At 42.0% G+C, this 22,637-nt stretch overlaps 1 protein-coding gene across 50 annotated transcripts in view; it reads left to right on the top strand.

Annotated features, from left to right (window-relative positions):
- Nucleotides 1-22,637, top strand: part of RIMS2 (regulating synaptic membrane exocytosis 2) — a 679,145-nt gene that overhangs the window by 619,270 nt on the left and 37,238 nt on the right. For 45 of the 50 annotated variants that reach the window (XM_060243358.1, XM_060243355.1, XM_060243365.1 and 42 more), the window contains one exon: nt 460-701. In XM_060243358.1, coding sequence (XP_060099341.1) covers nt 460-701 — 242 coding nt within the window. The remainder of the gene's footprint in view (nt 1-459; nt 702-22,637) is intronic. The other 5 variants (XM_060243364.1, XM_060243386.1, XM_060243393.1 and 2 more) reach the window with 2 other exon arrangements.

Genomic DNA, 22,637 nt, shown 5'->3' with positions numbered 1-22,637 from the left:
TTGGCTGATAAAAGAATTACTCCATGTAATATTTTGTTATTTCACTTTCTTTTGTTTAGTGGTAGATTGGACATGGAAATATGTCATCAGCTGGCTAAGAGTTTGTTGTGAGAATAGACAAATATTATATTCCTAAAATATTATGGTGTCTTTCTTATATGTATGCATTGCATAAAAGTGACTTTACAGTTTGTCATACTATGTGTAAACAAAATACTATAAAACCAGTGTTTGATTACTTTTGTTAAGATTTACAGTTACAATGGTGAGACAAGTACAACAAGCACTTTAGCTGAAGTGTCCTTCTTTGCTGCTAACCAAAGCTAACCAAACCTTCAGTGTGAATTAGCTGCTTTGTCCCTACCGTCTCCCTGAGCTTTCCATCTGAAACCTATCCTTCTCTGTCTTCTCCCTTTTACTTTCTTTTGACTTCATTGTTTATCCATCACCGGCTGACAGTGTCTTTACATCCAAAATGCAAAGCAGACAGATGGGCGCTTCTGGAAAGAACATAACTAAGAGCACTAGCATCAGTGGGGAGATGTACACGCTTGAGAAGAATGACGGCAGCCAGTCAGACACAGCAGTGGGCACTGTGGGAACAGGAGGCAAGAAGCGACGCTCCAGCATTGGTGCAAAGATGGTAGCCATCGTGGGTCTTTCACGGAAAAGCAGAAGTACCTCACAGCTCAGCCAAACTGGTAGGAAACGAGATTTTAATTTTTTTCCAGTGCATTGTTTCCCATGATACTTGTATAAGCATTATGGATCATTTGCATGAATGTACTGCTGAAGCTGCATATTTACTAACTAGAATGGCTGAGTGAGTTTAAACTTATCTTCTAGAACATTTATTAACCCACCTTATTTAACTCATGTTCTTCACATTGAAGTGCTGTGGCTTCAGTTATTGTGCTGACTGGGCCACATGGAATGTAATAATGTATTTCCTTCTCAGGAACAACATGACTTGCTGCGTTATGTTCTGAGGGCCATTGGTTTATGAAAGACTATTGAAACGCAGCTGGTATAATTAATTCTAGGGGGTTTTGATCTAAATTCATATTGCAACTCTCCACTACACATTGATTTTGCTGTGGGATAATAGTTGACTGCAAGTTTGTATATTGTATTATAGGTACACTAAGTAACAATTTTACTTTTCATCTCCTTTTTATTTATTTCAATTCAGATACATACTAATAATTGCATCTAACCATCATCACTGTTTACAGGTCCAAGTTAAACTTCTGTTCCACATTTTAGGTGCTGTATGATAAATAACATCTTCTAAATGGTCTAGGAAAGAGGGAAAAGGTATTTTTGTACTGATGCTTAAGCACATCTTTTTTGAAGACAGAGTTGTGTAAACAGCAGGAAACTAAAACTATTTAATTCCCAAAAACATGTGTGTTATTTTAGAAAGGAAAATAGGTACATTTATGTGGACTTACATATGTAGATGCTTTGTCATGAGTGTTTTGCCATTTGTGGCAAAGCGAAGTTAAGAAATAACTTTAACCAAAACTGTCTTTGGCATCCTTGATAGTGTTTTTCTTGATATTGGTGCAATCCTAAACAGAATTGTTCCTTTCTAAGCCCATTGACTTCAGTGGATTTAAGAGGGTGTTACTCTGCCCCAGATTACAGTATTAGACAGTCAATGCCACTCTACTTAGTTTTAAGGTCAGCTTTCAATAATGCCATCTTGTTTCTACAGTTCCACACTGTCAAATCCTCTCTTCTGGTTATGTGAAACTGTGTTGAAATATATAATATAATTTTAATCAGCACTGCTCATTTGTGTATATAATTATATAGTATTAACCTATGTTTGGTTCGCCATTAACCTCTTTCTACATATAGACTTCTGCTGAATGGATAAGTTTTAATTAACCTAAGGCTAGTTAACCAAATGTATATAAAGCTGAATGCACATAAGCAGTACAATTTTTCATTGCTCTGAGCATGGACAAATTCTTCTTTAATTTTTACTTTTCCATCTTAATAAACATAACAAAGCTACATGGCAATTCTTCTGCAGACCTGCCTTGTGAGATCCACTACTCCACAAAGTAGCGTTGAGCTTTTCAGGTTTCCAAGTCAGTTGTGGGATTTCAAGCAAGATTTGGTGCATCTGCAGTTGAAGACTTGCATTACTTTGCTGTACTGAACCAATTATCAAGGCCTTTATTCAAGGGGGAATTTAATGAAATGTAAAATAACTGAGTATATGCTATTGAATATGCCAATATATTTTAATTTTATAAAACTTTTAAATTTTAACTTTAACTTTTATCAATGATTCTTATCTAAATTGATAAGAAGTAGTTTTTGGAAGCCTGCTCTTTCCCTTTTAAAACTGACTCTCAGCTTTATTTTATTTGGTTTATTTCACTGTTCTAGCTGCTGCCTCCTATGTGCTTTCTCCAGCCAAGAAAACAAGATCAATATATGCAATTCTCATTGTAGCCCATCTGTGGACACTTAACTCCAGAGGCTGGAGCCATGAACAGCCTAGACAGATGTTTCTACAAACTTGAGAAAAGAAAGAAAAATCTGAACTCCCCTCCAATATAAATATATATGATGGGGAGTTAAAGCCTCGCAAAATAATAGTAGAAGCACCTGCAGCTTTAAGAAGCTAGTGCCCACTACTAAGCAAACATAGCAACATTGCCAGCCTTCAAGCCTTTGCTTCTGTCAGTAAAAAGTATTAGAGGGGCAGGCCTCTTTTCAGTAAGGGAAAGATGACAGCAGGAAGGCAGATAAAGGTAGGATTGCTGGTATGTGGGAAGGACAGAAGGAAGCAGGAAAGGGGGAGAGGCTACGAGAGCTATCAGGACATAGAAAGAGAAAATAGTCAGAGAGGGGAACAGTAAATACCCCCTCACAAGTCCCAATGGTTCCCCTGCTTGCATTATTTGAATATGAATCTATTCTGTGTTCTACATAGAATCTAACATTTAATTAAAATTTTGATTAAATTAATTTAGATGCTGAAGTTTTGTAAGTATGAATAGGTTTTTGGTCAGTATAATTATACCACTAAAAATGTCTCCCATTTTTGTTTAGAAATGTTATATTTAGGAGATTAATCATTTGTATTTTAAAGCAGACTAGCAGTGAGCATTCTCTCTACCTAATAGAATTATGGTTAAAATATCATTTTTGTGGGTAAAGCTACCTTGTGAAATAATTGTCCTCTAACAGAGTTATAAAGAATAAATGCAAGAGTAAATTTAATTATTCCTTCAGGTTATAATGAAAATGTATCTATAGTTTTTTAGGTTCTGTGGAAAGAAAAACACAATGTGTTTATTTTTTTTATTATTCTAGCTGTGGGTTGGGATAGAACCAAGCACTGTTCTTTTCTGCTGTATGATGCATTTACTACATGAGAGCTTGTTATACTCTCTGCTCTTACCCTTTCCTATTAGTAGTGTTTTATATATCATCTTAGCATTATTAGAGCAATGATCATGCCCTGCATTGTGATGTAAAATAACCCATAGTGGTCTAACCAGTGATACTGTTTCATGACTATATAATTAGAAATGTGTTTTCATTTATATTCCTTTCTAGTGCTACTCAGTGTTAATTAGATAAACAGTGGAAAGCAAATGATCATAAATTATGCCAGGATCATGTTATACTATGTAAAATAAATACATAAATTGTAAATATTTGTGCATGAAATATGTACCCATTATGACAGCATAACAGTGCTGCTACTGCACTGTAATCTGCTGGTCTCCTAATGTACATACCATCCGGACCATTTATATACAATGAACTAGAGAGAAGCTACATCCCCAACATGGCAAATAAAGATAGATTTGTGGTTATCTATGAAGGCAGTAGAGTTTAAGGTATCTGTGGAAGTAAATGATTTCCAGTAATGCATTTGGGCTCTTGAAGTCACCCTCTGTCTTTGCCAGTTCTAGTCTGTGTTGAAGCAGTGCTGTGTGTACTGTTTTTTCCCATGGCACTGATATACCATACTAATTTGTACCATCTGCACTTTTAGATGTGTTGTGAAACGTTTCTTTTAATGGTTTACCTCTACGTATAAGAGCTTTTATAAACGTTTGATTTACAGTTTCAGTAATGCTCTAAAATGGTGAATAAGTGAAATTGCAGTTGACTTAACTGTTCTCTTGAATGAAACATCTATACTTGAGGGAATCTGTAGATATGTAGAAAAATATGACTTGGTAAATTAGTCAAAAGAAAAAAATCAGTAAATGCCTTAGAATATATTTCAGTAGACATGGAATGTTGACAGTTAAAAGAGAAAATGGAATATCAAAATGACCATGTTCAATTTCCTGAGAGTTGATAGAATCCTAGAGGAAGAAATATGGAAGGAGATTTCCTAAATTCCTGATTTTCCTTGTCCCATATTCTCTTGTAGGGATCAGAAGATCTTGTGCAGAATTTCCCACTGGCCCACAAAGTCAGACTTCAGCTTGTTTCCATTTGGAATGTGTTTGGGGGACAGCCCAGTGATACCCTCAACCTATCACATCCCTCAGATTCCAAATAAAATATCAGTGTATCTAATTCTAAGGGTGGCCAAATCTGTGTATACTGCAGAAAAACTTAAATGGTAAATCCCCCCCCCCCCAATGATAGATGTGTTTGGGACTTTAAGAAACAAATGCCTTCAGTGACTGCAGTATTTCCAGCTTTACTTTCCTGGACTGTTCTGGACTTTGAGAAAGGACTCATTAGGGCCAGAATCAGCTGCAGTCTCTGCAGGACTTGATGCCTCAAGACTTACATGATCCAGGCACAGCTGCTTGCTATACTGCTTAACAGTAGCAAGTGCAGGAGTAGTGTGGTATAGCGGTTAGAGTTTCAGACGAGGATCTGGGAAACTCAAATTTGAATTACCACCTTGCCATGGAAGCTTGCTGGGTGACCTTGGGGGCACATAATTGGTAGGTTAGGAAAGGCACAAACAAGCATAAGAAAAGGCCTGCATGGTTAACAAACAAAGTAATGGAAGCTGTAAAAGGTAAGAAGGACTCCTTTGAGCGGTGGAAAACCAGTCCAAGTGAGATTAATAAAAGGGAACACAGGCTGTGGCAAATCAAATGCAAGACTGTGATCAGGCAGGCAAAAAGGGACTATGAGGAGCATATTGCAAAAAACACAAAGACCAACAATAAAAATTTCTTCAAATATATTAGAAGCAGGAAACCAGCCAGGCAGTGGGGCCCTTGGATGACCATGGGGTAAAAGGTTTACTGAAGGAGGAAAGGGAAATGGCTGAGAAGCTGAATGCATTTTTTGCCTCCGTCTTCACTGTGGAAGATGAGAACTTTTTGCCCGCCCCAGAACCACTAATTTTGGAAGGGGTGTTGAAAGACCTGAGTCAGATTGAGGTGACAAAAGAGGAGGTCCTACAACTGATAGACAAATTAAAAACTAATAAGTCACCGGGTCCGAATAGCATACATCCGAGAGTTCTGAAAGAACTCAAAGTTGAACTTGTGGATCTTCTAACAAAAATCTGTAATCTTTCATTGAAATCTGCCTCCGTTCCTGAGGACTGGAAGGTAGCAAATGTCACCCCCATCTTTAAAAAGGGTTCCAGAGGAGATATCACTATAGGGTAAATTTCTGATTTCAAAAAGTTAACTGTGAAACCAGAGTATAAACTAAATAAATCAATGACTTTTTAAATTTTTGTAAAGAATTCAAGGGGTTACTGAGATAAAATAACGTATCATTAGCAAACATGCTAACTTTGTGAGATGTACCATTCAGCAAAATGCCCTCTATTTCTGGGTCTTTCCTCAGCATGAGCCAATGGTTCTAGAGACAGTGCAAATAATATTGGGGGCAATGGGCATCCCTGTCAAGTTCCTCTGTTTAAAATTAAATTATCAGAACGAAATTGATTAATTACTAGTTGTGCATTCGGTGAGTCATAAATCGCGTCTATTGAAAGTACAAAATTAGGGCCAAATTGCATAGTAGTTAAGACAGACTTTAAAAAGGGAATTTCCAATTTATTGAATGCTTTTTCGGCATCTAGGGATAGTATCAAGGAGGGGATTTTAGTTGTTCTACTGCACTGTATTACATTGAGTGTTCTGTGGATGTTATCAGTTATAGATCACCCTGGTATGAAACCAGATTGATCCTTGTTAATATAATGTGCTATAATTTTATTCAGCCTTTCCACAAGAGCAGTAGAAAAAAATTTAAAATCATGATTTAAAATTGATATAGGGCGATAAGAAGAAGGATTTAATTTATCCTTCCCTGCCTTATGTAAAACAATGACCCTAGCCTCTTTCCAAGAGTTAGGTAATTTACCAGAAGTCATTTTAGTGTTACAGGTGTTTAGAAGATGTTCTGAAATCTGGTCTTTAAAATGCTTGTAAAATTCTATTGGGAAGCCGTCTCTTCCCACAGCTTTATTATTTTTAATTTTTGTTAATGCTGCATTCAGTTCTATCGAATTAATTGGCCTGTCTAAAAATGAAGCATGGTCCTGAGATAGGACTTTATTGAACTTAATAGAATTCAAATATTCGACTGCTGCTTTAGGATTGGGGTTAGATATCCTACCCCCCCAGGGAAAGTGTATGCGCAATACATAGCCTCTCCTCTCCCAGTGTAGTGAATGCCGCGTGGTCACTGTCTGGCTATGCCTGGCAGATGGTCACTGCAATGGCCTCTCCTGCATTACTGCATCCGTAGCAACACCTTCTCGCTGGTCCCCCCTGTTTTTCACAGAGTTTGCTACGTCATGGTGCAACCGAATTGTCCGGCGGTATAACCGGATGGGCAGGCTGGGCCCACCAACCTTGCCAGCTTAAGAGAAGGAAAACTCTTAACATCAAACCCGGGCAGATAGAGCTCGTTAATGTAACACCTACCACCTGGAGGACTTGCTGCCGGCGTCCCGGCTTACTGGGCCATGGCAGATGACCCCCAGGTGAAAGGGTGGAGCCAGTACCGCGCACACTGGGCTTCACCTAAAAAATTCCTCTGCGCAGGCCTGAAGGGCATATCCACATACACAACCCACAACGCATCAAGTCCTGCAGCGATGGGCAAGGGGCGAAACGGCAGGTGGAAGGTGCCACTGGAAGCCGCAGTCCCGATCCTGCATGTAGGCGGTTCAGGGTATTGGTCGCCTGATGCTAACCCGGAGACGAAAGCATTTTTCGGCAGCACCCTGAACGACCAAACAGCCTTATCTAGGGACAGCACTGCTTGCTCCACACGGAGAGGGGCCTAGAAAAGGTGGCCTAAACAAAGCTCGTCTCCTCCACCCCAGTTGGCTAGCCGCGGTCAACGGGCATCCTTACTTGCGGTCAAAAAATAACAACAAAGAAAAGGCATGCACCTGCCTCACAAAGTGTGCAAAGACTAAAGCTTGCGTGTTGTAACATCAGAACCATGCTTGACACAGTAGACAGTGGTCGCCCTGAACGACGCTCTGCTCTAGTTGCCCACGAACTTCTCAGGTTGAATATCGACATAGCAGCTCTCAGTGAGGTCCGTTTCCCTGAGGAAGGTAGTCTTCAAGAACACGGTGCTGGCTATACCCTCTACTGGTCAGGTAAGTCAAAGGCTGAGAGCCGCCTTTCTGGCGTTGGCTTCATGGTCAGGAACTCTATTGCCTCCAAACTCGAAAACCTGCCAACAGGTCACTCAGATCGCATCATGTCCATGCGCCTCCCACTTCAAAACAAGCAGCATGCAACACTCTTCAGTGTGTATGCCCCAACCCTTCAAGCAGATCCTGCAGAAAAGAACAAGTTCTATGCTGATCTACACAACCTCGTACGGAAGACCCCTACAGAGGACAAGGTGATCATCCTTGGCGACTTCAATGCCAGAGTAGGTAAAGACTCGGAAGCCTGGAAAGGAGTACTTGGCAAACACGGCATTGGCAACTGCAATGACAACGGGCGCCTCCTGCTAGAATTCTGCATGGAGCACCAGCTCACCATCACCAACACTATCTTCCAGCAGAAGAACAGTCTGAAGACAACCTGGATGCACCCACGGTCCAAGCACTGGCACCTTATCGACTACATTCTGGTGCGCCAGAGAGACCTTCAAGATGTCTTACACACCCGAGTAATGCCCAGTGCAGAATGTCATACGGATCATCGTCTTGTACGCTGCAATCTCCGTCTTCACTTTAAACCCACACCCAGGAGAGGAGGTATCCCTCGGAGGAAGTTTCAGGTTGGCAGTCTCCAGTCAGCCGAAGTTAAAGCTGCCTTCCAGGCAAAACTCCAGTCAAGAATTGAGGACCCCAGTTGCCCCACAGACCCTTCTCCAGAAGCACTCTGGGAACACCTGAAAACTACCGTCCTGCAGATCTCTGAAGAAGTCCTTGGGTTCTCCACAAGGAAGAACAAGGACTGGTTTGATGAGAACAATCAAGAGATCCAAGATTTACTGGTGAAAAAGAGATCTGCCTACCAAGCACATCTTGCTCAGCCCTCCTGTCCTGGGAAAAAAGCAACCTTTCACGCTGTATGCAGCAACCTCCAGTGCAAGCTTCGAGACATTCAGAACGAGTGGTGGACCAAGCTTGCTAAGAGAACCCAGCTGTGTGCAGACACTGGTGATTTAAGAGGGTTCTACGAAGCCCTGAAGGCAGTATATGGTCCATCATATCAGACTCAGAGTCCCTTGCGTAGTGCAGATGGCCAAGTGCTCCTCACAGACAAGGCATCCATATTGAACCAGTGGTCGGAGTATTTTCAGGTTCTCTTCAGTGCCAACCGCGTAGTTCAAGATTCAGCAATTCACCTCACCCCACTTCAACCAGTGAAAACAGAGTTGGATGAGATCCCCACTCTAGAAGAGACTGTTAAAGCCATCAAGCAACTGAAAAGTGGCAAGGCAGCAGGAGTTGATGGAATTCCACCAGAGATCTGGAAGCATGGGGGCACAGTACTACATAGCTCACTTCACAAAGTACTTGTCACCTGCTGGGAACAAGGCAAATTACCACAGGACTTTCGCGATGCAATCATCATCACCCTATACAAGAACAAAGGGGAAAAGTCAGACTGCTCCAACTACCGGGGGATAACCCTGCTCTCCATCGCAGGCAAAATCCTTGCCAGAATACTCCTGAACAGACTGGTGCCCGCCATTGCAGAAGAACTCCTCCCAGAGAGCCAGTGCGGCTTCAGAGCTAACAGGAGCACCACCGACATGGTATTTGTTCTCAGGCAGCTCCAAGAGAAATGCAGGGAACAGAACAAGGCTCTGTATGTGACTTTTGTCGACCTTACCAAAGCTTTCGATACCGTTAGCAGGAAAGGCCTGTGGCAAATCTTGGAACGTTTAGGATGTCCCCCAAGGTTCCTCAGCATGATCATCCAGCTACACGAAGACCAGCGAGGCCAAGTCAGACACTGCAACGACCTCTCGGAGACCTTCCCAATAGGCACAGGTGTAAAGCAAGGCTGCGTTCTCGCGCCAACTCTCTTTACGATCTTCTTTAGCATGATGCTTCAAAGAGCCGCAGTAGATCTAGATGATGACGATGGTGTCTACATCCGCTATCGCACCGATGGCAGCCTGTTCAACCTGAGGCGACTAAAGGCCCACTCCAAGACAATGGAAAAACTCATCCGAGAGCTACTGTTTGCTGATGATGCTGCACTCGTCTCCCACTCGGTATCAGCTCTGCAGCATATGACGTCCTGCTTTGCAGAGGCTGCCAAGCTATTCGGCCTAGAAGTTAGTCTGAAGAAGACAGAAGTTCTCCACCAGCCTGCACCCCAGGAAGATTATCACCCTCCCTGCATCACTGTGGGTGAATCAGTTCTGAAGACAGTCCAGCAGTTCAGCTACCTGGGGTGCATCATCTCCTCAGATGCCAAGATCGACAAGGAGATTGACAACAGGCTGGCAAAGGCAAACCGTGCCTTTGGCCAACTGCACAAAAGAGTATGGAGCAACAAGCATCTGAAAAAAAGGCACAAAGATCAATGTTTACAAAGCGGTTGTGATGACAACCCTCATCTACGGCTCCGAATCGTGGGTTTTATACCGTCATCACCTGCGACTCCTTGAGCGCTTTCATCAGCGCTGCCTTCGCACCATCCTCAACATCCACTGGAGTGACTTTGTGACCAACACTGAAGTTCTCAAGCGGGCGGAGGTTACCAGCATCGAGGCACTGCTGTTGAAGACGCAGCTGCGCTGGGCAGGGCATATTTCTAGGATGGAAAACCACCGCCTTCCCAAGATTGCCCTGTATGGCGAACTCTCCACCGGCCATCGAAATAGAGGGGCACCAAAGAAGAGGTACAAGGACTCCTTGAAGAAATCCCTTGGCACCTGTCGCATCAACCATCACCAGTGGTCTGACCTAGCCTCAGATCGCAAAGCATGGAGGCACACCATCCACCAGGCTGTTTCTTCTTTTGAGAACGCACGCATAGCTGGTCTTGAGGACAAAAGGAGATTGAGGAAGAATCGCACTGCTACAGCACCAACCCTAAATCAGACTTTTCCCTGCAGCCACTGTGGCCGGACCTGCCTGTCCTGCATTGGTCTTGTCAGCCACCAGCGAGCCTGCCATATATATATGGCCACTGTGTGACACAGAGTGTTGGACTGGATGGGCCATTGGCCTGATCTAACATGGCTTCTCTTATGTTCTTATGTAGGTTAATAGGTGGGTTGAAAAGCAGGGAGAAGTGAGAATTTGAAGAAGGGAAAGTGGAAATAGTGTGCAAAATGGGATACAGGTAGGGTTACCAGCCTTCAGGATGGTGGGGCCTAGAAATCTCCTGCTTTTACAGCTGATCTCCAGCTGGCAGAGATCAGCTCCCCTGGAAAAAATGGTTGCCTTGAAGTGTAGACTCTAAGGCATTGCATCTCCCATCCACAAACCCTACCATCTCCAGGATTCAACAAAGACCTGGCAACCCTGGATACAAAGGAAAATGAAATTACCTACGAAGCTTTTTGCAAGTCCCCCCACCACACAAATGAACCTTCAGGTGTCCATTGCTTGTCATAATATGATGACATCTTTGTTACTATATTTGGAGTACTAGACAAACAATATCCTGAGGACCTGCTGTTTAAAAACTGTCAAGTGTAACCAAATACTGCTCAGGTATTTAATACAGTAGTGTAATCTGGGTTTCAGTCAAGCATTTTACCAGTATCATTTACTGGTATGGAGAAAAATATAAATCAGAAAAATGAAGAAAGTTAATTTTGCCTGTTTGTAATTGTAGTAGTACCTAATAAATATTATGATGTTGCAATATCATTGAATTTATCATTGTTGCAATATCATTGAATTAACTGAATGTCCATGTTTATTGCTATCATGTAATTGCATTATAGAAATGCTTTATTTTCTTTAAAATACAACTTTCTTGTTTTCTGCATGAGGTCGACATTCTGTTTTGAGCCCTGATAATAATCTCCTGTGGTAGCCAGGTGCTTTCTGAGCTCCCCACCTACCCCCATCACACTTTCAACAGCAGTTTTGTTATGGAGTTATTTATTTTATAGTTCTGGAGTTATTTTAGTTATGGAGTAGGTTTTGAACATCCAGTAAGGCAATCTTAACAAATAAACATGCTGGATTATAGGCTATTACAGACAAACCTGGGGAGGTAGAATAGGAATCTGAGGTGATTACTACTATGGCCCTCTCTCCTTCTCCTTCAGTGGTTCACACCAACACCTGTTTTTCGCAACACGGAAAAAGAAGTTTACTATCTCTTCTTTAGAAGGGCTCAATGCTTAGTGGTTTGATAGATAAGACAAGGAATTAAATAAGTTATTGGTTATTTACAACAAGGGACAGCAGAACTCTGCTTTAAAACAATTACAATGTCAAACAGAGAGAGTTTTACTGAATTGACAGGCTAGTTCTGTCATAGAGAGAGAGAGAAAGATTTCATTTGGAAATGCTCCTTAAACCCAAGAACCTCAGCCTATTGAAACTGTTAGTTTTTCTCTTGGGCTAGTCCCCTCACAAGTCCCTAACCTATTATTTCCCTTAGGTAACACAGGATGTCTGTACTGGGATATTTGTTTAACATAGCAGAGGTTGCCCAGTCATAAAAATGTGATATTGCATGCAGTAAAATGGATCTTCCAATAAGTATATTGCAAAATTGAAATGTTTATTCAAATACAATCAGTGCACTTTCAGGTTGCAGTAGAAAGGAAAGAAGGAAGCCAAATCTAAAGACTACTGTCCCTGTCACAAGTAGGCAGATAACCCAGTGTCATGTGGAAGTATGATGGAATTGTTTCTACAAGAGAGACCATGGAAAGATTGGGGCAGAACAAAGGGCACGGATACAGAGAAGAGGGAGCAGAGGAAGCTCCCAGGTTAAGAAAAAGGGAGAGACATACCAGGAAACACTTATACACACCTAGAATGATGTAGCGCCTCCCAGTGTCCAGGCATGCTGAGTCACTCTCAAAACCGGCACTATACCTGCCTCTTTATCAGCTCCTGAGCCCTATGTGCCTAGGCTATAAAAAATTGAGTTCTTTTTCTTCCCTGGATGAAGCGTAACTACCCAACTATTCTCCTGGTAGTTTTCTCTGTTGCTTTCCCAAGCCCTATCTAAGGCTATGACAGACTTTCCCTCAAGTGTCCTCTGCCCACCAGGGGTTCCACAACCTCTCATGGGCTGATGCTGCTTAATATCTGCCCCTAGGCAAGGATTTACTGAGATGCCTGGAGGGCAGAACTAGAGGCCGGCCATCACACACACACTTCCCCCAAATGGCGAAAATTAAGATATATTTACAGAACAACCTTACGGTCCTTCTGACCACTGGCAACTAATGATGTAACTTCTGTGAAGACTGTTTGTATCAATCAATCAACCAGCCTTTATTGACATATAACAATTAAGATAAACATGATACAAAAGGAATAAAAAATACGAATATATTACAGTAGAATTAGATAATATCATCAGTCATTTCTGAAGGTTTTCCTGATGCAGCTTTATGGTGAGTTGTAAGAACTTTGCCACCTTCTCAGTTATAACAGAGGATACCCAGCATACCCCAGTCATGGTGTGGCATGTTAACAGTGCCTTCAGTTTAGCCATGCATTGAAGCCATTTTATGCATGGTATCACCCACCTCATCATATAAATAAGACACAACCATGAAAACTGAGCAGCAGTCTTATCAGCAGGAAATAAAGGAGGGTGCAATACTAGAACCCACACTTCACACACTCTAACTCTTTCATCTAATGATACAGCCAATGGAACACACATGAAAAGGAAATAGTGTGGGAATTTTGAGTTCTACAGTGGCCTTAGTGAAAAACAGCTATGTATATCAGGACAAAAAGGCTGCAATTAAATCCTTAATTCTATGAGGACAGCATATGCTTAGCATGTCTGAGGTTCCAGATTCAAACCTTCTTGTCAGATTATATACTTGAGATGGCTAGAAGAAGCAACAAGCATAATAATCAGTGACAATGTACTGATTGGCTGCTTACATTAACTTGCTTAGCACCTTTCCTTCTAGCCATCCCTCCCCTGGATTCATGAAGTCGATTGCATCTGCCTGCTGCTAATCATGCTAGCAGTCCTTTTCTCCATCTTCTCCTCCAGGGTTTAGTTTCTTACTATAGCATTAATGATGTGTATTGTTAAAATAAAGGTTGTCTGCCCCTCCAGATTACTGGAGCATAACCATCAAAACTGTAGACAGGTCTCTTGAGTTCCCTTCAATTAGGAGTTACATTGAAGACAGCTGAGGTCACCAAACTGTCTATCAAATTCATTTAATCGAGAGACATAGCTGTGAAACAATCCAAACATCCATTGAACAAACACCTTCAGGAATGGAGTTATGCCAGCCAGTCAGATGAAAGAGGGTGCCAGCTCTCCTGTTGTATCAAGGCTTGTGTGCTTTTGACAGCCATATTGACAGATTGTAGAATAACAGGAAGAGTATTCTCTGTCATACATTTCTATCATCCATGAAAAGTTTGGCTTCTGTGGTTATCTGTCAAGTTGTCAACTTGTGATTGTGGGGGGGCTTGCTGGAACAAGAGAGTTGGCAATTCCATACCATGACAGCTATATGCCTACTGGTGACTGCAGTTGCTGGTCTTACTATGATGTGGTGTGACCTTTAATGTTAAGCTCAAGATTTACCTGTTGAGGAAGCCCCTATAGTCATTGGGCCAATATTCACTGGGCGTTTTTGCACTGACCTTCAAGTGGCGCGACCACCCTCTTCACACCGGAGGATCTGCACGGATTTCGCACAAGAAGCGCCGGAGCACCCAAAAGAGCCGGCGACTTCCGTTGCGAAACCCGCTCAAACGGAAACCGCCAAGAAGCAGGAAAACGTTTGAGTGGCTTTTGCGACGGAAGTCGCCGGCTCTTTTGGGTGCTCCGGCGCTTCTTGTGCGAAATCCGCGCAGATCCTCCGGTGTGAAGAGGGTGGTCGCGCCACTTGAAGGTCAGTGCGAAAACGCCCACTGACTCCTTGCAGGAAGCTTGCAGTTAAACATTATCTGCAGGTTTCATATGCACTTCTCAGTGGGGTCAACGTCTGATCCCATGAAGCAAAGGAGATCATGAGTAGTTGGTCAACAGCAGCAATAGTTGGAGTACCTGGTGATCATCCAAAAATGTAGTTGTGCGCATAGTTGGCTTCACCAATGGCCTGCTTTGGGGTTTCATGATAAACAGTTGCACCAGCACTACAGTTACACCAGGGTGGCATTGCACAAGTATTGTGACAATTTTACACACATGTGCACACCATGAGGAGACACTGCTAGCATCTGATGAGCAAGAAAGAGTTGTTCACCCAATATACAATTACCAAATATTTAGGGGTATACATGAGAGATATGTGCAGCATTCAAACTTGGAGGCATAGAGTTCTGTTCCTTTGCTTACCTGGTAGATGCATTGTCTTTCAGTCCCCAGTTAGGTAGGTTTCAGCTGGGCATTTCTGAAATATCTGTAAACCTTCTGTGATAAAATACACTGTTTCTATATTTGTTGTCAGGCTTGGCTATTTGTGCAAAGTGCCCTTTTTTTACTGTTCCTATCACCAAAGTTTTCCTTTGTATGTTATAAGTGAGCACACCATGAGATCCATAGAGAAAGTCACATGCAATACATTCTGTGATATGAGATATGTTGTTCCGGTAATGGCTTCTATACTGCTTCAAGTGAATTCTGATGGACTGCATAGTTAATTGGAGCTCTAAGGTCCATCATGACTGTGTAGGTGAGTCAGGAGGGAGAAGACTGTTTCCTTCTATTGAGTTCAAAGAGAGCATTTTGTCTTCTAACACCTCTTTTGCAGGTGTCATAGTAAAACCCTGTACTGTGCTGGACCAGTTGCTCAGTCCTTTGCCAGTGTTGCAGTTAATCCAGCATCAGATCACACAGCACACAATGGTGCCAGTGGCCATCAGATGTCATATTTCCAAATTGTGCCAGTGTGGGGAATAGTTACCATTCTAAGCCTCTCTGGATGATTTTAGGATTGCTGTGTAAGGTACTTTGCATCTCCATCTCTCTCACCTATTTGTAATTATTGTTTTCATGAGATAAAGGCATTTGTACTTTTACATCATAAAACATACACAATGGTAAAAATTTATGTGCTAAATTGCATATACTTTTAATATTCTTAAAATAATTTTACATTTAATGAGTAAGTAAGTATTGCTTATTTCAGGTTTTCTAGAAAAATGTGGAGAATGGGTAGCTCTGAAAAGGGAAATTTATCTTAAAAAAAAACTGACAAACTTCAGCATTTCTGGAAATGTTATATGTCTATCATGAGTGAGAAAGGATGGGTAGTATTTATTCAGAACTCCTATTCAGTGATTGAATAATTGATCTCATTAGCTTAGTACACTTTGTAAAGGTCTTTGATGCTTACATGAAATCATTATGAAGCCTGACATTTTTGTTCATAGTAGTTCTTGTACTTGAACAAAACAACCTTTCTGGTTTGTGTATTAAGACAGGGAGTATTTGCTCTCTGGATGACAGCTGTATTTCTTTACACCATAATGTTCCTCCTGGCTTCTGGCACTGCAAAACAGATATCCCCTCCCATGAAGGATTTCTCTTTTCTTTTCTTTCCTGGTTTTTTTTTTGGTCCCTTGATAAGATTTATTTGACCTGGAATGAATTTATTCTTTGCATGCTGCCTGGAAAAGTTTAGTCGAGCTATGAAAAAACAGAAGTCAAGGGCTGTGTTGTTGGTTTTTATTTGCTTTGATTTCTAGGTTTCTCCTAAGGACTTTTAAGACTCCACCCAGCCTAAATATTAAAAAATAAAAATTGAGGAAAAACAACAAACGATTGTTCTCCCATCTGCTTAACCCAGCCTCCTGCAGCACTTCCAAGTTCTAGCAAGTCTTAGGTGAAAAGGAGATGTGCAGTTTTGGGGCAGCCACAAAGAATATCTCTTCAGACACTAGGAAGGCTAGTACGTCCACTAGATGCATGTAGGCAATCATCTAGGCTGCCAGAGGTGGGGACGCACCAACCAACTCTGTTGTTGCCTGTGAGGCTCCTCCCTCATATCATGCTGCTTTTACTCCCTGAGATCTCCCCAGATCTCAGAATAGAAGGGGGGGAGGGATATGTCACCCAAGTACACCCTCTCTTTTGTGGAACATTGCCCTTTTCTTGGCAGTACAGTGCTCCTTGGCCTGGTTGTGGAGCTGCAATTTACACTGCCTCCCACACCAATCAGCCCCAGCCCCAATGGCCCTGGTTCCACCCCTGTGGACTGAGCCATGAGCTGGGCCAGCAGTTGGAGCACCACTACCCCATCGTCCTGCTCCATCTTTGCTCCCCCTTTCCTTCACTGGCCTTTAGCCATGGCCTTCCTGCCTGGCTGCTCCAAGGTTCTTGCTGGACCTCTCCCATGCTTGGCCCAGGCCGTAATAGACTTCTGCTGGCTGTCTCCATGTACACCAGTTGGCCTGATGGCCTCTGAGGCTTACACTTCTTCAGCATTGCCTTTGTTGTCCAGAATATGTCATCAGCCAATGTCCAAAGCTCTGGGGCCCAGGAGGGAGGTGGCAAGGCCTGTGTCCATCAGCTGCTATCTGCTGTCCAGGGTCCTGTCCTGGTAGTTTCTGGCCAAGTAAAAGGAGAACCAGTTTGGTGTAGTGGTTAAGTGCGTGGACCAGGTTTGATTCCCCACTTCTCCACTTGCACCTGCTGGAATAGTCTTGGGTTAGCCATATCTCTGGCAGAGGTTGTCTTTGAAAGGGCTGCTTCTGTGAGAGCCCTCTCAGCCCCACCCACCTCACAGGGTGTTTGTTGTGGGGGGAGAAGATATAGGAGATTGTAAGCCGCTCTGAGTTTCTGATTCAGAGAGAAGGGCGGGGTATAAATCTGCAATTATTGTTCTTCTTCTTTCTGCAGTATGAGGGAAGTGATTGGGTCCCACTCAGTTCCTGCAGCATTGGGAAAGTCCCCAACTTTGCTGCAGGGCCCTAAGCTATAAACAAGCCAGCCACTAGCCCCAGACACTGCCACGCTCCTGTGTCCCAGGAGGGGAGACCTGGTGGATGGTATGCTGGGAGCCTGCTCCTTTCTTCCCTTTGTCTTCCTCCTTCCCTCCCCTTTGGCATGAGGGCAGGAGGGTTGGCAGCTGCTTTATGCTTTGCTGTAGTCTTGGGGCCACACAGTGGGGGGGGCAGCAGGTTCCCCCCCACACACGCAATGGTGGAAAGGAGGGTGAGGAGTGGCTTCCCCGTAGTGCAGAAAGGGACTGCAACCAATTCACTGTGTAGGGTATCAGAAATTCTTGGGCTATGTGAAAGTGGGGTTCTTTGGTGCAACCCAATATCAACAGAGCAGTGAAAGCAAGCAGTTATTGGCCTTATACTCATACATTTGATATATTAGGAAGTTTGTAGTGATATAATGCCATAAAGCATCTTAGGGGAGAAAAATGTTAATATGTAGAAACAGAAATATCTGTTACTTAAGTTGATGTAAATTTTCACTTAAAACTAAATTTAGATTGTTTCACACTTGGATAGTTAGACAGACAGACAGACAGACAGACAACATTACCGTGGGCATCACTGAATGCTTGCTTGGGTAAGGAAATACAATATGGGCGTTTTTGCACTGACCTTCAAGTGGCGCGACCACCCTCTTCACACCGGAGGATCTGCGCGGATTTCGCACAAGAAGCGCCGGAGCACCCAAAAGAGCCGGCGACTTCCGTCGCGAAACCCGCTCAAACGGAAACCGCCAAGAAGCAGGAAAACGTTTGAGCGGCTTTTGCGACGGAAGTCGCCGGCTCTTTTGGGTGCTCCGGCGCTTCTTGTGCGAAATCCGCGCAGATCCTCCGGTGTGAAGAGGGTGGTCGCGCCACTTGAAGGTCAGTGCGAAAATGCCCTATGAAAGAGATCACAGTTAATTATCAGCTGCAGCTGCTATCTTAGAGGACAAAGTGAACCAATACACAGAAATTTCTGAGATCGTTCTTGTGCAACAGAAAAATAACATCTGAGCAGCCTATAATTAAGCTATAAACAATAATAGCAAAAATTTCTACTTATCCATACCATGTTGCTGGATATTCCTTTGACATTTTACTCTTTAGAAAATAGCTTGCAGAACCTTTGACAGAATTTCCATTGGATAGGGAAGCTAGTGCTTTTTTTTTAGCTGGGACTAAGCATTGCAAAATTTCCAGAATGCATTATTTCTAATAGTCTAGACTGTTCACAAAGTATGTGAATGCAATTCTGCCAAATCACCCAGTGCTTTCCACTTCCTTTTGTTGTCTATTATTGCTTGCGTTGTTCTTTCAGAAAAATTTATTTCAAAGCCATCCCTTATAAATGATGTTCTGCTGTGTGGTTGGGTTTCAGTTCTGACTGACGTTATTTCTGGAAGTGTTCAGTGAATTTTGCTGCCCTTATCCACTGGCAGCGGGGGGAGGGGGGTTGTTATTTTTCTCTAGCAAAAAAACTACAGCACAATTAATGTACTCATTTTAATTCTTTCTTTTCTTTTTTTTTTGAGCTTCTGAGAATTTCTGGAATGAGGTGCTTCTCTGAGCAAGTTGCTTTTCATCTTGCTTTATGCCAACAGTAGATACAGAACAGAGTCTCCCTGATAACCAAATAAAGTGACTAATCAGAGTTTTGCATAAGGAAACTAAGAAAACAACTTTAGAAACATTAGAAAGAGAACATATGCTGAGAAGAAGAGAATGTTATGTTCAGTGAATAATCATATACATGACATACTGCTTTATAGACTAGTATTGAAATAGTGCAGTACAAACAGTATGGCCTTCTATTTCTATATTTCTAAAAGTAGGACCAGTGATAGAAATTTTAGTAATCACACATATACAGTACAACATTGTTTTACCAGTGGTTTTCTATATGTAGGACTATATCTAGGAACCAGTCTTTAGACTTTAACTATATGTCATGTTACTGTCAGGTGTGAATGCATCACTATGGTGGTGGTGGGGATAGAAACTAAGCTGTTTGCTCAGTCATTAACTGTAAGCCATTGACTTTACTGCATGTTTTATATCGTAGATCTTTTTGCAGCTCTTAATGCAGAGGTAGCAATCAATGGTGAATTGGCCATCTTCATATGAACCATTTTAGTGTGCAGTTCTCAAAAGGAACTAGCCTGCTGGACCCAACTGCCTTCATCTCCCAGCAGTCTTTGTAAACTTATTTCCAGAGAGCCTTGAGAAGTAAAGATGTTCTGTCAGACATTAAGAAAACTAGTTAGCTGCCCCAGGTTTCTACTGAAGTATTTTCCTGGTTATTATCACTCTGCAGAATAGTTGAGAGTTTTACCATTGGTTTTCTAAACGGAGGACTATAACTAGGAACCAATCTTTAGACTTTAACTATATGCAATGTTACTGTCAGGTGTAAATGCATCGCTATGACGGTAGTGGTGGTGGTGAGGGCAGAGACCGAGCTGTTTGCTCATTAATTGTAAACCAATGACTTTACTGCCTGCTGAGTGCCTTAGAATCATAGAGTTGGAAGGGACCTCCAGAGTCATCCAGTCCAACCCCCTGCACAAATATTCATAAATATCCCCCCCCCCACACACACACTCCCAATGACACCTGCTCCGCACCCAGAAGATGGAAATAAAACCATTCAGGATCCCTGGCATAACTAGCCTGGAGACAAATTGCTGCCTGACCCCAAAGTGGTGAGCAGCATTTCCTTGGGTGGGTTAGAAAGGGCGATGAGAACTAAGCACTGATACAACATTTCCTGCCCTCCTTCTCATAATCTTCCTTAGTTCACAGAATCAGGATTGCTTATAGTGCTTCATCAAATAGTGTGGTTGATACATATCCTGTCACTGAAAGTTAAACCTCTGGTCATGGTTTGGTCCAGGTACAGCTAAATGGGAATTTCAAAGTGTTTGTTTCTAGACCTTTTAGTAACAATCTGTTGGTAAGGATTTTTATGAAAAATATGCAGCTTTGAAGAAGCAGAAAGAGTGGAAACAAATAAAGGAATTTACCCACACTCCCAAATAAGCCTCTTCTGTTCCCATATATATTTGGAATGAAAATTATGTATTTTGCAACTTTCCAGCAATAATTAAATGAAAATCATTGTGCCAGATTGCAATTATTTGAATACATGACTGGTGTGAAAATATACTAAATTTGAATATTTAAATAGTGCATGAAATGGCTGCAGTATTACAGCAGGTGAAATTAAATATTTAGTTGTGCTAGTAGATGAGTACCTTGAACCAATCTTCTTTATAAAAATAAGTTTTACTTATGTTTTCCCAAGTGTTCAAGAAATGGCCAGACTTACACTTTACAATGTAAACCTATGCACAGCCATGGTAAGTAAGGGAACCTCCATGTACAGAGGCAACAGACTTCTGAATACAAATGCTGGGGAGCAGCATCAGGAGAAAGCCTTGGTCTCTGTGCCCTGTTTGTTTGGTCCTCCACTGCTCTGACCCAGACTCTAATTATGTTCTTATGTAGTATTACTCTATTCTGAGCCCATTCAAACCAGAGATCTTGTATAATCTTGCACTTGCCACGCAGTATATTATTATTGGTATTTAACAGGGTTTGGCAGCTGTAAACTAATCTAGGGCTGCTTCATATGTGGCATTCTTCCACAGAGATAACCTGTATGTAGGAAAAGTTGTGTACATTGTCATATGTGAGGTATGCTCTGACAGTAAATTTTACAAGTTTACAAATTGGTCAGCCTTATCACTGCAACTCGTTACTTGGAGATGCTAGTGCCACTACATAAAATTAGATGTGACAAGACAGGCAGTAGCAGAGCAAACCCAACCACCCCCGAATAGAAATCCAAGCAGTGCTGCTAAGGATCCTGGGGAGGATGTTCACCTGGGAAGCTCTAGCAGCCCAACAATACATCTCTAACTGTTTAGAATTGTGAAAGAAAAGTATGATTCAAGGTTGAGCCAATTGCATAGTCATTCAGTTTTAGGAGAGATTGAGAAATGGAGGGGTATTTTTTTCAGGAAACTGTTTAAAATCAAAACTAGCATTTATAGCATTTGTTCCCTCTCTCTTTTAATTTGCTGGCTGAAATAGCTGTACTGCTGAGTAGCTTGCCATGTATATCTTTAGGATCTCAGGAGACCAGACAATGTGACATATACCAGAACTGCTGAGAAAGCATTCTCAGTCCTCTGCAACAGAAATCATTCTCTCTTTTCCCTCACGATACTCAGGGTAAGAAAAATGGAACACATGTGGCAGCCCTCATGTTGTTGGTTCAGTTTCATAGTCATAGTGCCCAAAACACAGCCATGTCTTCCCAAATTTTGTACTATGGAAAGCTGATGTATACATTATGCATTAAACTAATCCACATTTATTTATTTTATATAGTTCATTTTATTCTGCTAGTTGAGAAGCGAGGAAGCTGCTGTTCCATGTGGAGATTTTATACAGACATTGTTCACACACTTCCAGACATCTTCACAATAATGGTTGGAGCACTGGCTTTTTCAAGTGAAAGTTGACATAATCAGCATGCAGAATTCATCCTCCAAAACCAAGTTCTCTGCTTTCTGTGAATCACACACAGCCCTAGTCCAAAAGTAATGTTCATCATTCAAATTAGAAGCAACAATGTGTGCTGAACAATGAGTGCACAATAATGGTTGGAGCACTGGCTTTTTCAAGTGAAAGTTGACATAATCAGCATGCAGAATTCATCCTCCAAAACCAAGTTCTCTGCTTTCTGTGAATCACACACAGCCCTAGTCCAAAAGTAATGTTCATCATTCAAATTAGAAGCAACAATGTGTGCTGAAGGTTAAACTTGACACTAGTAGGAAATGTTTCTAGCAACTAATCAGAATACTTTGATGAATATTCTGCATGCATTAGGTAATCCACATATTACTCTAGGAAGTAATCTAGAGGATGTTATTACAAAACAGGCAACCTGTTGCCACTGAAGGTATTTTATAAAGCTTTTTATGGCTTGTGTTTAAAATTGTTGATACCAGTTTAGGAAGTCCGAGGAGACCAGACTTCTCTACCAGAATAAAAACATTTCACAGTGCTAACGTTTTATTTGACACTTGGCTGAAATACAAATACTG

The sequence above is a fragment of the Heteronotia binoei genome, chromosome 7, assembly GCF_032191835.1.
Source record: "Heteronotia binoei isolate CCM8104 ecotype False Entrance Well chromosome 7, APGP_CSIRO_Hbin_v1, whole genome shotgun sequence".
Lineage (NCBI taxonomy): Eukaryota > Metazoa > Chordata > Lepidosauria > Squamata > Gekkonidae > Heteronotia > Heteronotia binoei.
The sequence above is the reverse complement of the archived record's forward strand: the minus strand, read 5'-3'. Positions and strand labels throughout refer to the sequence as shown.